We start from the raw sequence: 13,096 nt of genomic DNA on the forward strand, positions 1-13,096 counted from the left end.
ATACATGTTGAGGTGCTTTATTCTAAAAAAAAGCATGTCCCTAAAAAGCTATTAAAAGTGATATTGAAACTGGAACTGAAAGAATGTTTTTTCAGTGTCAGAAAATAACTGACATGAGGTATTGGCTCATGTTCACTTTAGAAATAACTGCAGGAAATGCCTCCCTTCAGCTGCTGACTCCTACAGTCCGCAGAGAGCTGGGAAGGACCGTGTACACATGCTTCAGTGCAAAGACCAGTATCTTATTTTAATCTGCCTGAAAGGAAAAAATCTTCTGATTTTGCCCTGTAGTGATGAGTTGTGTGTACTGGCTTCATTTTTCAGCTCTGCAGAAAGGGCAGTAACCTTAAGGTGAAGGAAAAGGCAGCAAACGGCTGGGAGTGTTTACTTCTTGAACCAGCGCAAATACATTTAGTAAAGGATGCCTGCCAGTGCCCAAACGAATGAATAAATATTAATGCTGCCTATGTGATATGAACACAGAGAGCAGTAAATCATTTTGCAAGGTGTAAAAGACCTGTGTAATAGGAAATACTGGTTAGAATTTAGTTGCCTTATATTTGAAGTGGAAACTACATTATATTGCATTACCATTTTTTTAAGGTAGTACTTTTAATTGAAGGAATGATAACTGGCAAAAAAAAGCAGTAAAATTACAATTAAATCAGCAATAAAAATAAAATATCAGATGACTGCGTATGTCTTGAGTATAGAATACTCAAAAAGCAAAATAAGGAGAACAAACAAACAAACAAAACCCCAGACATTACAGAAAGTATATTTAACGAGAGAAAAAAGGAAATTTTAAATTTAAATTTTCATGGTCAAAAAGACAAAATTCTAAAGAAGAATTTAAAAAAAATATTAGAATGAAATAAATAAGTAGGAAATCAGATAATGAGCAAAGTCCCTTGAGAGATAAAAAGAACAGTCCTTTTTCAAAGAAATTGATTGTAAGAGTTACTAAGTGAGCACCAGGTATATTGGAAAAACAAAGTATATGTAGGGAACCAGTAAGGTAAGCTGCTTCATTTGAGACAGGTGTGTACAAGGGGACAGAAATGTTAACTTTAGTAACTAGAGGGAATAGACGCTAGTATAACTGTGTGCAATACACTTGGAAAAGGTGGAGGTCAGGGATAATTCTAACATTTCTAAGTGGTTACAGCTGGAAAGACAAGAGAGCAACTGATGATGAAACAAGGACCATGGAAAATGGGAAATGGCATTTGATGGGCAGTGAAAACAAGATATGACCTTTTGGTCATAAATTAAATGTTTGTATCCGCTTCCTAGGCACCTGCTTGTAATCCTCCCTAAGGATTTAACAGATAAATACTTTAAAGTAGCTAAGTGATTCAATAGCCTAAGTCCTACTGATTTTCAGTGGGTCATTATGTGGGACAAAATAATCTGAATCAGGTCTCAGATTAAAAACTGAGACTTTCTAAACACAGACCCTTCAGACATAGCAAAGTTATCAGATTTTTTAGCTTTTATATTCACTTTCTCTGAGACTCTTTGTTAATTCTTACTTTGAATCTCTATCATCTTCTACATTTGCAAAAGAGAACAGGAGATTGAAACAGTAATACTACTTCCTTTGGCACTCTCTCTCCCTCTCTCTTGTGCTTCAGTTACAGGACATACTTGCAAATGCAGATATACAAAACTCTGGCAGTCTCCTCTGCGTACATCAGCATGTCTGTGGCACTAATTCAGGGATGGAAAATACCATGCTGTGATCTTACAATTTGCCAGAACACTGCTTTGTTTCCTTTTTGAGTTCATAACCTCTTACCATCAGAAAATAGATTGGAGAAAGCATTATGTTGAGCAGTTCCATGTTCTGCATAGTGTTCCTTTTGGATTTTACTATTATTGATACAGAAGACTGCTTAAAAAATGTGGTTTAGGACCAACAAAGGTGACGGGTGAGCCATAGCTATGATTTGTGAAATGATTGCTGTGCTCTCTTTGGAAGCAGGACAGCAATTATTGATGCATCTTTAAAGAATTCATCTTTGAGTAATGAGCATGTAAAAAGGATTGGTTTGCTCCTACCTTAAGTGGAAAAAAAAATTATAACAAAAGTTTTCTTCCTGTGCTCTTCTACTTGGGAAATTATTCTGACATGCCTGCCCAAACAAGGCAGGGATACTTGGCTTATACCCTTCTGGTCATGAATATCGTTGATATCTCTGATAAATACATGCCCATGCTATGCTGATGAATTCTGTGCCTTATATTTGAAGAATTCTAAGTCTAATCAAATTATTCTTTGCTAATTTTCACATGCAAAAAGTGATCAGCTGATTATTATTTTAATTCTATTGAAAATTATTTAATTAGATTGAAAAGTACATCTCTAGGTATCAGAGCTGAAAGTGTCACAGCACTGGTCTCCTACAGATTTGGATGTACAAATGGAAGAAACAGTACTGCAGTTAGATAAGATCCTGCAATAGCAAGAATTCTCAGCAGGAATTCCTGTATAAGGATGTATATATGTCTAAAGGGATAAATTGCACTCTTGTGCTTTGCTCTCTGAATTTGTCAAAGGTACAAGCCAAATCCTACTCTCATTTCTGAAACTGTCCAAATCTAGGGAGTTCATCAACTTTTGTGGAATTATTGTAATTTTAATTGATGTAAAGAAGTAGAATTAGGCTCACACAATCAGGAGCATATTGCTTAAAGAGAAAGTAGTAATAGACTTTTAATAGATTGTTACTAGCCTAAAAAGATATTTTGGTCCTTCAGAAGATAGGAGGATATTAATTATTTTGACTTCATACAGCCCAACCAAACCAGCTCACATTTTTTCTTTATAGTATAAGCACTAACATAACTGTTTCCACTTTCCATGCAGAGTTTTAAAAAATGGGGATGATGTCTAAACACATATTTCTTTACACCTTCTCTGGTAAAATACTTAAAATGGGAAAGTGTTATTTAATTATTTTTCTTTTTGATCTGATATAATTGCATTGGTAGATAGAATAGTCGAATACAGCCAATGAGTAGATTGAAAATGTAACTTAGACACTGAGACACTTGGTATACAGTATAGTCTCATGCTTCTCTTGTTGAGCCCAAGCCATTCTGTGTCTAAAATATATGAGAGTGTGATAACAAGCAAGAGGGAGCAAACCTTTGTCCTGTAGTGGTTGGACTGGGATGCTATGACTGGGGAGATCTGGTTCTTCTCCTACTTACCAGTTTTAAAATGCACAAGTGGCCCAGAACAGACCCCAAGACAAGACAGGACAGAGAGATGAGTCCTTTGCAGCTTCTCTTCCCACAAACAGGAGCAGGACCCTCTGGAATTTCGATGCAGAAGTGCCTGCTTTGCAAATCGCATTGCTTAGGAGAACTAGACCACCTCAGTGCTTCAGCTTATCAACACAGTGTCCTTTCTGAGCATGGCATTAAGGAATCTTTATGCAGCATATTTTGCAGGGGGAACCTTCAAGAGCCTAGATTAGGTGCCAGTAATGAAATAAATAAGAACTCCTAGAATATTTCTTTTTCCGGTAGGTTAGCTATGATGGAGAACTTCACAAGCACCCACAGCTGGAAGCTGATTTGACAGCAGTAAGAGAGATCTATGGACCTAATGCAGTATCTCTCAGGTATGTCACTGACCCTTCTGTACTGTGGAACCTTTAACGTTTTGGAGATTGACTTCCATGTGGACCTTCCCTCACTGCCAAAACACAAGTCTCTTCTGATGATTTCTGTATATTGTGGCAAAAGGAAGGAACACTGCTGGCTAGCAATAATGCTGGTTTTGTTTTTTCTTTTTGTGGTTGAGTACTGATACAACTGGCTATGCTGAGAACAAGCCCTGGAAGCCTCTTCTAAAACATCATTGTCTTTTGCAGTTCAGTTGGTATTTGATCAGGCTGTTGTATTTTGTTGAAAATTACTATTCAGCATTACTCTAAACCCTTGTTAAACTTCTTTTCTGTCATATCCTGTCTTCTACCCTGGAGGTGAACAAGAGGAATGATAAGAGATTTAGTAAATGTTTTCCCTAGGGAAAGACTGAAGGAATTCGATTTGTCTAGTCTGGAAAAAAAGACAGAAGGAGAGGACATAATAACAGTTATTCAAAAAATAAAGTCATTTGTACAGAGAAGATACAGAGAAGATAATAACCTTAGGCATACATATATTGCAAGTAACAATTCCCATTAACCTCTAAAAAATAAGCTCTGTTATTTTAGTCTAAGGAGAGAGTATGTCTACAACTATGGTGTACTATACCTTTTTAAATTAAGTGGAAATTCATTACATATCGAGGACCTGGGGAATTAAAATCCAAATAGTTGTATATGGGTTTGGGAAATCATAGAAGCATAGAATCATAGAATAGTTTGGGTTGGAAGGGACCTTTAAAGGTCATCTAGTCCATCCCCCCTGCAACGAGCAGGGACATCTTCAACTAGATCAGATTACTTAGAGCCCCATCCAACCTGACCTTGAGTGTTTCCAGGGATGGTGTGGTGGTGCATTCCCCCCCTTTAAGCAGCTTAACCACTCTCCTGTGACAGATGGGGCATCTACCACCTCTCTGGGCAACCTGTTCCAGTGTTTCACCACCCTCATCGTAAAAAATTTCTTCCTTATATCGAGTCTGAATCTACCCTCTTTTAGTTTAAAACCATTACCCCTTGTCCTATCGTTACAGGCCCTACTAAAAAGTTTGTCCCCATCTTTCTTACAAGCCCCCTTTAAGTATTGAAAGGCTGCAATAAGGTCTCCCCGCAGCCTTCTCTTCTCCAGGCTGAACAACCCCAGCTCTTTCAGCCTGTCCTCATAGGAGAGGTATTCCATCCCTCTGATCATTTTTGTGGCCCTCCTCTGGACCCGCTCCAACAGGTCCATGTCTTTCTTGTACTGAGGACCCCAGAGCTGGATGCAGTACTCTAGGTGGGGTCTCATCAAAGCAGAGCAGAGGGGCAGAATCACCTCCCTCAACCTGCTGGCCATGCTTCTTTTGATGCAGCCCAGGATACGGTTGGCTTTCTGGGCCGCGAGAGCACATTGCCGGCTCATGTCCAGTTTTTCATCCACCAGTACCCCCAAGTCCTCCTCAGGGCTGCTCTCAATGCCTTCATCCCCCAGCCTGTATTGATGCCAGGGGTATTCCCCAACCCAGGTGCAGGACCTTGCACTTGGCCTTGTTGAACCTCATGAGATTCACACAGGCCCACTTCTTGAGCTTGTACAGGACCCTCTGGATGGCATCCCATCCCTCAGGCGTGTCAACTGCACCGCTCAGCTTGGTGTCATCTGCAAACTTGCTGAGGGTGCACTCGATCCCACTGTCTATGTCATTGATGAAGATATTGAACAGTATTGGTCCCAATACGGACCCCTGAGGGACACCACTCATCACCGATCTCCATCCGGACATTGAGCTGTTGACCACTACCCTCTGGATGTGACCATCCAACCAATTCCTCATCCACCAAACAGTCCATCCATCAAATCCATATCCTTCCAATTTAGAGAGAAGGATGTTGTGGGGGACCGTGTCAAAGGCCTTAGAGAAGTCCAGATAGATGACATCCGTAGCTCTTTCCTTGTCCACTGATGTAGTCACTCCATCATAAAAGGCCACTAGGTTGGTCAGGCAGGACTTGCCCTTGGTGAAGCTGTGCTGGCTGTCTTGAATCACCTCCCTGTCCTCCATGTGCCTTAGCATAGCTTCTAGGAGGATCTGTTCCATGATCTTCCCATGCACAGAGGTGAGGCTGACAGGTTGGTAGTTCCCAGGGTCCTCCTTTCTACCCTTTTTAAAAATGGGTGCAATATTTCCCTTTTTCCAGTCCCCAGGGACTTCGCCTGACTGCCATGACTTTTCAAATATCATGGAGAATGGCTTGGCAACTACATCAGCCAATTCCCTCAGGACTCTGGGATGCATCTCGTCAGGTCCCATAGACTTATATATGCTCAGGTTCCTCAGGTGGTCTCAAACCTGATCTTCTTTTACAGCGGGAGGGACTTTGCTCCCCCAGTCCCTGCCTTGCAGTCCATCCACTCGAGAGGTGTGGGAAAAGAGGTTGCCAGTGAAGACTGAGGCAAAAAAGTTGTTGAATACTTCAGCCGCCTTCTCATCCATTGTTACCAGTTTGCCAGTTGTGTTCATCAGCTCCATCCCATATTATTCTTTGCATCCCTTGCCAAGTTCAGCTCCAGCCGAGCCTTGGCCTTCCTGACCCCATCCCTACACAACCAGGCAGCATCCCTATACTCTTCCCAGGGCACCTGTCCCTGCTTCCTCTGCCTGTGTATTTACTTCTTGCACTTTAGTTTGACCAACAGGTCTTGATTCATTCATGCCAGTCTCTTGCTGTCCTTTCCTGATTTCTTACACCTGGGGATCAAGAGCTGTTGCACTCTATGGAAAGCGTCCTTAAAGATCTGCCAGCTCCGTTCTGCTCCCTTGTCCCTGAGGGAAGTTTCCCAGGGAGTCCTATTGACTAACTCCTTGAACAGCTGGAAGTTTGCTTTCCTAAAATTCAGGGTCCTGACTTTACTCTTTGCCTGTCCCATATCCCTCAGGACTGCAAACTCCACCAGTGCGTGATCACTGCAGCCCAGGCTGCCTCCAGTCTTGACGTCACCGATTAGCTCACTTGCGTTGGTGACCATCAGGTCCAGTATCACATCCCCTCTGGTAGGGCTGTCTATTACGTGGCTTAAGAAGTTATCCTCCATGCACTCCAGGAGTCTCCTGGATTGTCTACAGCTCACCGTGCTACTTTCCCAGCAGATGTCAGGGTGGTTGAAATCCCCCAGCAGGATGAGAGCCTGCGAGCGCGACGCTTCCTGTAGCTGGAGTAAGAAGGCTTCATCAATAGGCTCCCCTTGATCAGGCAGCCTGTAGTAAACACCAACCACAAGGTTCCCTTTGTTGCCTCGGTCTCTAATTCTTACCCATAAGCTTTCAACCTGCTCGTGGCTATTCTTCAGAGACAGCTCTTCACAATCTATCCATTTCTTGATGTAGAGGGCAACCCCTCCGCCCCTCCTTCCTCGCCTGTCCCTTCTGAACAGCCTGTAGCCATCGAGAGCTGCGCTCCAGTCATGGGATTCGTCCCACCAAGTTTCAGTAATGGCAACTAGGTGGTAGCTTTCTAGCAGCACGGTGGCTTCCAACTCCTCCTGTTTGTTGCCCATGCTGTGTGCATTGGTGTAGAGGCACTTCAGCTGGGCTGTCAGCCATGTCACCTTTTTAGAGGAACACCCCTTAATTCCTTTGAGGTATTTCACCGGTGTTTCCCTGTTGGCTCCTATTACCTCAGCTGGAAAACATTTTGGAAACATTGTGATCTCCTTGGGCTCACTGTAGTAGAAATTGGCATATGTGGCTGCTTTTGGCATGTGGAAAACTTTCATACTTCTTCCACTCTGTTTGCAATTGAAAATATTCATAAATTCTTGGAAACGACAAACACAGCATTAAGCCTTCGGTTTCATCCCTCTCCTGCAGCTCCACTTCTGTGACTGCAACAAGTCTGTCTGACAGTGACACCCACTAAGATGCATATTTCCTAGACAGTTGAACCTCTTTTAGTAGTCTCCTGCTGTGAGAGAGTCAACTACATATAAAAGGGAAATTCCTATACGTGCATGCTTTTCACCACTGCCCTTTGAAATCTGGCCACCAAAGCTGTGAGAAAGCCCTCTGGACTGACTGATCCAAACTCTTCAGTATTTATTTACATTGCTTATGCATTGATGGACAGAGGACCTCTGGGAGCTTCAAAATCAAGATGTGTTCGTGGAGCCATTGTAGGCAGCAGATCATAAGCTTCAGGCACTGGAAGAAAACATGATTTCTTCCTCCCTTTCAGCTTGGAGAAGTAAAACTAGAGTCAGCATCATGTGTCTAAAATCCATTTTCTATGATGGTAATGGAGTGGGGTCAAAGGGATTTCAGTGATTATGGAAATTGCACAGCTGTAACTTATTTTTATCTTATCCTTTCTTCCACTGATATTTCTTTGTTTAGTTAGTTCAACTATGTTTTTGTTTAATTTATAAAATTATGCCTGTTCACAGTCTTTTGAATCTCAGCCATGTGAGTAACACCAGCCTGCATTCATAAATATTACTTAGGAGTTCATAGCAATCTGTTCTTTGGATCTTCTGGAAAATTTACAAAAAAATCTGAGGCTACTGTTGTGTAGCATAGTGGCTAAGCCATTCAGCAAGCGGAGAATTTCACTGTTTCCAAGTCAGGTCTTCAGTGAGCTGTAGGAGGTCAGCAAGCACCTGTATGGCTTTGGGTGAGTGGACTCTGGAGCAGCCGTAAGGGTAGCTGGGAAGCCTCCAGGTAATGCAGCCCTGGTCAGCCGTTCACCTGCCCCGTGTGTGCCATGTGTGGATGCGTCTGATCTAGAGAGAGACTTTGGGTTTGACCTTACCAGAGACAACCACTGGGATGCCGAGGTTTGGTGGAAGGGGTTCCCTCCACAAAATTTCACAAGAGGTCAAGGCATTTCCAGTGCGAGCTAGGTCCTACCATGGACTGAGAGGCCACTCTGTTAGGAGATAGTTACATTCACAAAAATATTTTTGTATTTCAAAATTACCTTATCAATTTATTTATGCACTACTTCTACTATGCACTGTCTTAGTCTAGTTTAATAGAAAAACGTGGAAATCATTGTGAGAACAAGCATATAAATGCAGTGTAAAGCAAAAACCTAGTGACTAGAAGCTAATTTGTGAAAAATTGAGTGATTGTACTTTTACAGAATTATCCACTTAAGTAATTTAAATGAAAAGGAAAGTAATTTTTTATTTAGGTATATGAATGAGTATTTTCTAACCCTATTTTTCATAAGTCTTCAAGTACGTTGGGGGAGGGCAATCAGAATGAGTCAGAAAATAAGAGGCAGAAAAGTCACACTTTAAATGTAAGATTTCAGACAGCAATGAAACACCTATGAGCATAAGTTAAATCTGCACCTTGGGGATTCCAGCAATACTACACATAGCAGATAAAATAAGGTAACTATTGCCTTGAGCGCAGTGCAGGGCAATCTTTATGTTTTGACAAACAAATTCTTGAATGTATGAAGCAATACCAGAGGTATAATATGCCACCCTCTAGGCTATGTTGTATTTGTCTTCAATGATTTTTCTCAAGCCTCTCCTTAGGTTGCTGGCTGTTAACCTAAAATACTTTTGAAAATTAACTAGGGTTTTCTTTTGTCATAAATAGGAGCAGCATGTGACCATTATTGTTTGCTTGATTTATTTGCGCAAATACGTGAGACAAAAATACATAGAGAGAGAATTTGGGGGAATTAGTAGAAATAAGATTTAGCCTATTTAAGCAAGATCTACTGAAAGAAGGTTTCAGTGCAGCAGACAGTCACCCACTGGGAATATTGATCCAATCTATGTAGATGTGTACTTTATCACCATTCTGATTTTACAGACAAGATTATCCTTTATAAAATCTTCTCTGTTATAAGTACTTCTGGGCTGAGGAGTATCCTAAAGAGCTCTAATGTAATGTAATTCTTTCCTTTCAGGGAATATGGAGCCATTGATGATGTAGATATTGATCTGCATATTGATGTTAGCTTTCTTGATGTAAGTAATCTAATCACAGGATTACATAATGAACATTAATACCCATTTACTTCTGATACACATCAGACTCTAGACAACCACTGAGACGTTCCTTTTTCAGAGGCTTGATCTTCATAAGTGGCTGTCACATTATTGATCGCTACTCAGTGGAAAGGTTTCCTTTTCCTTTTATGAACGCATTGTTAAAATGCTTTGTAGGCTTTTATTTACTGCATATGTATGGCCTTTCAAACATGCTTTGTGAATGGTAAATGTTTTAACTGATATAAATGAAAGACTTTTTTTTTTTGCTATCCTAGACACTAGTTAGGTGAAAGCACTTAATAGAGTCCTGGGGGGAAGAAGACCTTGGCTGGAGCTTTCCTGTGTGCTTCTCAACATCTGCAGCTGATTAGGGAGAGGTTTGAGTGGCAAAAGAGACAGGACAGTGGTGCTGTCAACTGGCAGCATGGCTTCTGTAACAGTTATGCTGTCATTAACTCCATACTTCCCCACCTCATCTGTGCAGTAACTTCCTGTCCTCTAGATGCAGAATGAAAATTAGTGCTTTTAGGGGCATCATTAGCTTTTGCACAGATATGTCATATTCTCAGGTCAGCACAGCACATAAGTTCTCAGGCTCTTCTAAAATTTAAGAAAATTTGGTCATACCTTGAATTATTTTAATCAGTCTTAAGAAGGAGCAAACATTTCTTTTGCCCTATGTTATGGGATGAGTTTCCTTTCCATTTTTATTTGCTCCTTTGCTTCTCAGCTTTGAAGCAGTATCTCTTGATAGATGGAAACATGTCTGCCTGCACTGCAGATGTAATTTTGTATAGAAACCTGTGCCCAGTTTAAATGAGCATGCTCAAGAACTGGAAGCAGTCTAACACTGCTCTTAGGGGCATCAGCAGGCAATAGTTTGGCCTAAGTCTCAAGTTTAAAGTTGGAGTAGATATTCCATGACTGGGTAAATGGATGGATGGTGTTTATAACAACCCTAAGGTAGACTGACAAAATGCAACAGCTCCTCATGATGGCTAATGGTGTCTGTTGTTTTCTTTTTATCTTGAACTAGGAAGAGATTGCTGTGGCTTGGGATGTAATTCGCACAGAGCCTATAATAGTGCGATTGCACTGTTCACTTACACAGTACTTAAATGGTCCAGGTTAGTCACCTGTGTATTCTTCATGTGCCTTGTATGGTATCTCAGTCTGAGCCATGTACTAGGTGATAGATACATATTCACTGCCAAATCTTTGACCCTGCATGTGCTTAAATCTACTGCTGAGAGCAGTCCTGGTTTGAAACTATGCTTACATATATTTGCATGGCTAGGCCCTCAAAAATGACGTGGGCATCTAGTTTAAACTTTCATAGGTTGAGTTTTGGAACTTGTTTTCTTGATATCCTTTGAAATGCAGCTGCTTCCCCTAGGAACCAGGGATTAAGGAATAAAGATCAACAGTTTCTAATATGTGATTTCCTGATTTTGGAAATCAGAGATCATCTTCACAGATGCAAATCACTGATAAGGTATACATACACAGATCTGTGCAGCACATTAATATGCCCTTTTTCATGCACCTTCGAAGAATCAGGCCATGATAATTATCCTGCCAGCTTCTGATTTCTGTATGACTGTGTGAACTCTGGGGATCTTTAAATTTGAATGAGAATTTTAAATGTTATGTTGACATCCTACTCTCTGGTCATTATGTGAATAAAGCTTCCTCATGAGAGTAAAAATGGTCAAACTCATGAAGAATCAACTGAGACTGAAGATTTGGAAACATTCATATACTTCAGATATATTTTTACAATGGGAAGTCAGAACTAAGTGTGTAATTTGCATCATAACTTGCCCAGCTTTGGAGGCTTCCAGTGCAAGCTGTCAGTTCAGGCTTGTATCTGTGGGAGAATTCTGCCTCTGGAAAATTAATAGATATTTCCAGTCATAATATGTTTAGCTAAATCTGTCCCAATAAGCTATTTTTATAGGATATGTTGCCTGCCTATTCTAACTATAAGCTATATTCTGTTCATTCAAATAAGCATTTCATGACATCAGTCATTATTTTTTTTGCTTGACTTTAGTCTTTTTGTCAGTACTTGACTTTGGTCTTTTTATTGCTTCAATCTTTTTTGTAAATATGCAGATCTTAAAATATGTATTTGCTATAGCAGGTAGCAGTGTTAGTATTCAGAATATGTCTATCAAAATGTAATTTAAAAAAGAAAAAAGTGCAGCAAATAAGAGAGGGTGAAGCATGAAGAGCAGCGTGCAGTAAGAAATGATCTAGTGAAATGAGAAGTAACAACAAGATATCTTCTGCACCACTGACAAGGTTAAACTAGGAAGCTTAGTTCCCAGTCCTGCAGCTGACTGATTGTGGAAGTGCCTGAGTACCAAGAAAGGCAAGATCAGGGCTAGAGGCAAGTGCTTCGCTGCTACTGTTTTTATGAGCTCAGCTGCTGTTGCAGCCATGTTTATTTATTTACCAGAAAAGGGCAATGAGATCCACCATCTTTTGTGTTAACAAAACCCTTTCTCTGTGTATTCCTCTTCCCCCTTAATTATGTTGTTTTGAGACTACTGGGCCATAACTTTATGCTACATATTTTTCTCCTATAGTACTTTCTGTTTATTGATAAAAGAAACAGAAATGCAGTATACTCCAAAGCACAATGGGAGGTATACATAGCACATTGTAGCTGTTTAATATCCTGATTTTAGATAGTCATTCTTCTAGTTAATACCTTGTCTCATTATTGTACCTGTGGGCAGTTTCTCCCATGTGCCTTAGAAACCTGTCTTACATTAGGATGAATAAGCCTTTGGAGGTACCGGGCTGTCTCCTCTAGCTATAGAGTTTAGACAACAATTGTAGTCTAGATGTCAGATTTTAAGATTGCTGATCTAGGCATGATGATTCTCATTGAAAATATTCTCCCCCTACCGTGTGTCCTAAATTTGACAGTCTAAAGACATTGCTACCCCTAATCAAATCATTTATCCCTTTTGAAAAATTCATCAATTTGTCTTTAAAAGATGAGATTATATTTGAATAATAACATTAGAGAAAGGGTATCTACAGTGCTTTGAACTAAGTGAAATTGGATGGCCAGGTTATATAAATTGTATTTTATTTTTAAAATTAATTTATTAAAGTGAAATTAAAGGATAAACTTTGACATTCTGAATAAAATCTGGCTTTCCGATTGATCAGAATTATATAGATTTTAAAATACTGATTTTCTTTTTCTAATGAAATTTAAATCGAACCCAGATTTTTTGTTTTCATTCCTTTTTATTTTGCTATCGTCATTACTTCCTTATGTAATACAAAATATAAAGTCTATTCGTGCTTGTAATATGTGTTGGCTGTTGTTCTACCTTGAGGACCTGAGAGTCTCTCAACAAGTGCTGGATTCCATCTGCCACTTCTATCTAGTAAATGTTATTAAAGGATTTTAGTAATACCA

General features: G+C 40.2%; 1 protein-coding gene across 3 annotated transcripts in view; it reads left to right on the forward strand.

The window, feature by feature from the left end:
• The window catches only part of LOC148055436 (protein mono-ADP-ribosyltransferase PARP8-like), a 161,187-nt gene that overhangs the window by 93,854 nt on the left and 54,237 nt on the right, over window positions 1–13,096 (forward strand). For all 3 annotated transcript variants that reach the window (XR_015705363.1, XM_087760400.1, XM_087760401.1), the window contains exons 7-9: window positions 3,541–3,635; window positions 9,567–9,627; window positions 10,688–10,778. Coding sequence is in view for 2 of the 3 variants with exons in the window: in XM_087760400.1 (XP_087616526.1) it covers window positions 3,541–3,635; window positions 9,567–9,627; window positions 10,688–10,778 (247 nt within the window). In the remaining variant the exon portion in view is untranslated. The remainder of the gene's footprint in view (window positions 1–3,540; window positions 3,636–9,566; window positions 9,628–10,687; window positions 10,779–13,096) is intronic.

The sequence above is a fragment of the Nipponia nippon genome, unplaced genomic scaffold (assembly GCF_047370975.1).
Source record: "Nipponia nippon isolate SJK-2023a ecotype South Korea unplaced genomic scaffold, ASM4737097v1 scaffold_22, whole genome shotgun sequence".
Classification (NCBI taxonomy): domain Eukaryota; kingdom Metazoa; phylum Chordata; class Aves; order Pelecaniformes; family Threskiornithidae; genus Nipponia; species Nipponia nippon.